We start from the raw sequence: 3,318 nt of genomic DNA, 5'->3' as shown, positions 1-3,318 counted from the left end.
TGATCCGGATCTGGTATGAAATCTTACAAACCATAGCCAGATTCATATAATAATAGGATTATTTGAGTCGGACCGGGTTTTTAGTTTTTAGTGGGACATCCTTTTTTATTATCAAACCCTGACTCTATAGGTTTGGTACGGGCCAGGTCTGGGTCAAACCCGACCCATTTACACCCCCTACTCGTGTGCCGTACAGCCACTGTGAAAGCATAGGGGAGATACGAAGGGATGTGATCTACCATTCAACCAAGTCTGTTTTGTTTCTGTGGGTGATATAACTCGCAGCACCCATTGACTCTTAACGAGGAGCCGCAGTATGGTGATCATGACTCCTATCGACCAAAATTTTGTTTGGAATATGGATTACAACTTTCTATAAAGAAAGATGATAGATTATGATGACCTATCATGATTTGATGAAAACCAATGTATCACTGATTTTCATTAATTTGAAAAAGCAGTGTACCATTGATTTATTTTTTAATCTGTCTAGCAATATTTTGAAGAAAAAATAATTTTTTTTTTTTGCAAATTTTTTATTATTTTTTTGCAATTTTAATTCTTTAATTTTTTTTCCTTTTTGCTGAAAACACTTGAAATGCTTTCCATTCTGCCAATTAGTGGTGGGCCGGCAGGCTGCACCGAACGAGCAGTCGCGGCGGGCACACTCTTTTGTCACGACTCACGACTCGAATTTTGTCTGAATGGCATGGAAATGGTCACGGCGGTTTTGTGCCACATAAACAAGCTGATGCAGACCTGTCCTTATCTGTGATCCTCTGCACCAAATCCCATCTCTTTCCATACCTCAAACAGGGTGACGAACACCTTTGGCGCTTCGTTCTTTAATTTCTCACATTATAAATTGAGACCTGATCCTTTTGATTTCCATCACATTACAAATTGGTTTCATCTACCTCATCAAACCATGCTCGCTCAACAGTGCCCCTTGATCTTTTTTCTCTTGTTCCTTGCTTGCACTCTTACTGCATTGACAGCAGAAGCTTCTCGTCCACACCCCATAATGGTGGGGGCTTGGAGAGACATAAAGGATGTGGCCAACGATGCTCATGTGCAGCAGATTGGCCGTCTTGCTATTGCAGAGCACAGCAGAAGGAGCAGGACTGAAAGCCTGGAGTTTGTGCAGGTGGTGGAGGCACAAGCCCAGATCGTCGCCGGCACCAATTTCCGGTTGCTAATTTCTGCAAACGGTGGTGATGATGCAAAGCATGTCAAGATCTACAAAGGACTTGTTTGGGAGAAGGCTGGGGAGTTCCAAAACCTCACGTATATGGAGCCTGTTCTTCCCTACTAGTGCCCTTAATTTTTTTTTAGATCGTGTATTTTGTCTACATAACGCCTGGCTTACAAGCGAGAGTCTAGCAAGAAGGAAATGAAGGTTCAGGTTCTTTGGGAATAACCCTTAAGAATAAAGGAAACATGTAAGAAAAAGAAAAAGAGTTCTTACCTACTGCAATAATAGTTCATGTACCTCAATTTTGCCATGAAAAATAGTTGTTCCTCTTTTTGTTCTCTCTCTCTCTCTCTGCATTGTACTTTCATTCCATCTTTCTTTTGGATCATTCCATCTGCATTGTACGCTCAGTCCCAGTTTATCTGATGTTTCCATGTCTGACCTGCTATGAAAAACTGAACCCAACATGCGCTTAAGCAAACACAACTTATGGGCTATGACATAGAAATGCAGTATTTGGGGTCGGGTGTCCATGGGTGCTTAAATTCAATGTTAGCACGAATGTACGCTTGATTGATAGCAATTGCATAATTGTATGCTTAATGGATTGTGTTGTGTGCATGCATTGGGATAAGCGTGCGTTGTGCACTGATTTATATTTTTAGTATTTTTGTATTATATTAATATATTTAATTATTTAATAATTTTTAATTTGCACACAAAATTGCATTTTGTAGGATTTGTGTCTCAAAAATGGCCGTTCCTCATTTGCAAATATTAGTTCAAGCTTGCTTATCAAACCAAAGAAAACTACTTGATGATACAACAAATTAATGGCAACGAGAATGGGCTGCATCAATGATCGTCAATGGAGGACAAGGGACTGTTAACCAATGTTCAAGAAATTTATTTCTAAAAAAGTCCATTCAAGAAAGATGAAGATCAAGTAGAATGCTATATCAAAGAAGTTAATCAGTATTTATGATTAAGCAATAAGTTTGTGGTGGTTTCCTGTAATAACCAATGGAAGACATGATTATAAGCGGGCACCAGCCTGTTAGGCCTAAGCCCCCGGCCCGACTTGCCAAGGGCCAGGCCTGGGCTTTCATTTTAGACCCAACCCGGGTCTGAACTGGGCTTCTGGCTCAGACCAGCCAGAAATTGGTTGACACATGGCAGCCCGACTCAGATTTAGGTAATCCAAAAACCAGTTCCAAGTAAAGAAAATCTCTCTCTCTCTCTCTCTCTCTATATATATATATATATATATATATATATATATATATATATATATATATATATTACTTAGAACTGGTTTTTGGATTACAGAAATCTGACCTGTATACAGGTTTTTCCAGTGATCTAAAATCAATGGCTACGAAGGCATCAATTTTTCTTGGCTCATAAAAATACAATTTTTTGTCGAAAAAACATGATTCAAGGGTCGATTCTCACTAAATCGAGTTTGCTAAACACATCTGACTGTTAAGATCTAACGGGGCAGAACAAAAGAGGGCCTAATATGTTCAGTTCTTATTTATTCCATTGAGCAATCCAATGCCAAAATCAAAGAATGTAAGCAAATAGTTGCAAAACTGGATACCCACTGGATAGATAAAAAAAATACTGCCAACAAAACTGACCCTTTGGACCTCTACAAGCAAGTTCATGTACCATGCTTTAGCAGGTTTACAACAACATATCGTCAAAATCATGCCACGCTCGCCCACAAAAGGCTCCACACAACTGGTTAAGTGGATTGACTTAAGGCATTCAAGTTGAAGCGCATTACAAGTTTGATAACCGGGTCGTGCATCCTTTGCCCCAGGGTTGAAGCTAGTCGGGAGTAGTACTCATGGAGTTTTACACCTCAGACACTTGAACAGAGCAACAGTCAATGTGACACCATGGTGGGCAGGGGGGAGAGTGCTCGTGGAGTTTTTACCTTAGGGGTGTCAATGGGTCTGGTTTACCCGGACCCGACCGGAACCAAACCCTATAGGGTCCTGGTACGGTGATAAAAAAGAAAACCTGATTAAGAGCCGGGTCCGGACCCAAAAGTCTGATTAATACATGGACCCGGGTATAGTTTGTGAAATTTTATACCCGACCCGAGTTCTGAT

The 3,318-nt window shown here is 40.4% G+C and overlaps 1 protein-coding gene across 1 annotated transcript; it reads left to right on the top strand.

Annotated features, from left to right (window-relative positions):
• Nucleotides 1-928: 928 nt before the first annotated feature.
• On the top strand, nt 929-1,315 carry LOC149848123 (cysteine proteinase inhibitor 5-like). The gene has a single exon (XM_090003417.1). The coding sequence runs from the start codon at nt 929-931 to the stop codon at nt 1,313-1,315; it is 387 nt and encodes a 128-aa protein (XP_089859543.1).
• Nucleotides 1,316-3,318: the final 2,003 nt, after the last annotated feature.

This window comes from Nuphar pumila, chromosome 1, assembly GCF_984573655.1.
Source record: "Nuphar pumila chromosome 1, dmNupPumi1.hap1.1, whole genome shotgun sequence".
NCBI classification, from domain to species: Eukaryota; Viridiplantae; Streptophyta; class Magnoliopsida; order Nymphaeales; family Nymphaeaceae; genus Nuphar; species Nuphar pumila.
This window is presented reverse-complemented; position numbering and strand designations above follow the sequence as displayed.

Bases quoted from the DNA above. Each gene is read 5' to 3' on its own strand.
- LOC149848123 (XM_090003417.1), top strand. From the start codon at position 929: ATGCTCGCTCAACAGTGCCCCTTGATCTTTTTTCTCTTGTTCCTTGCT.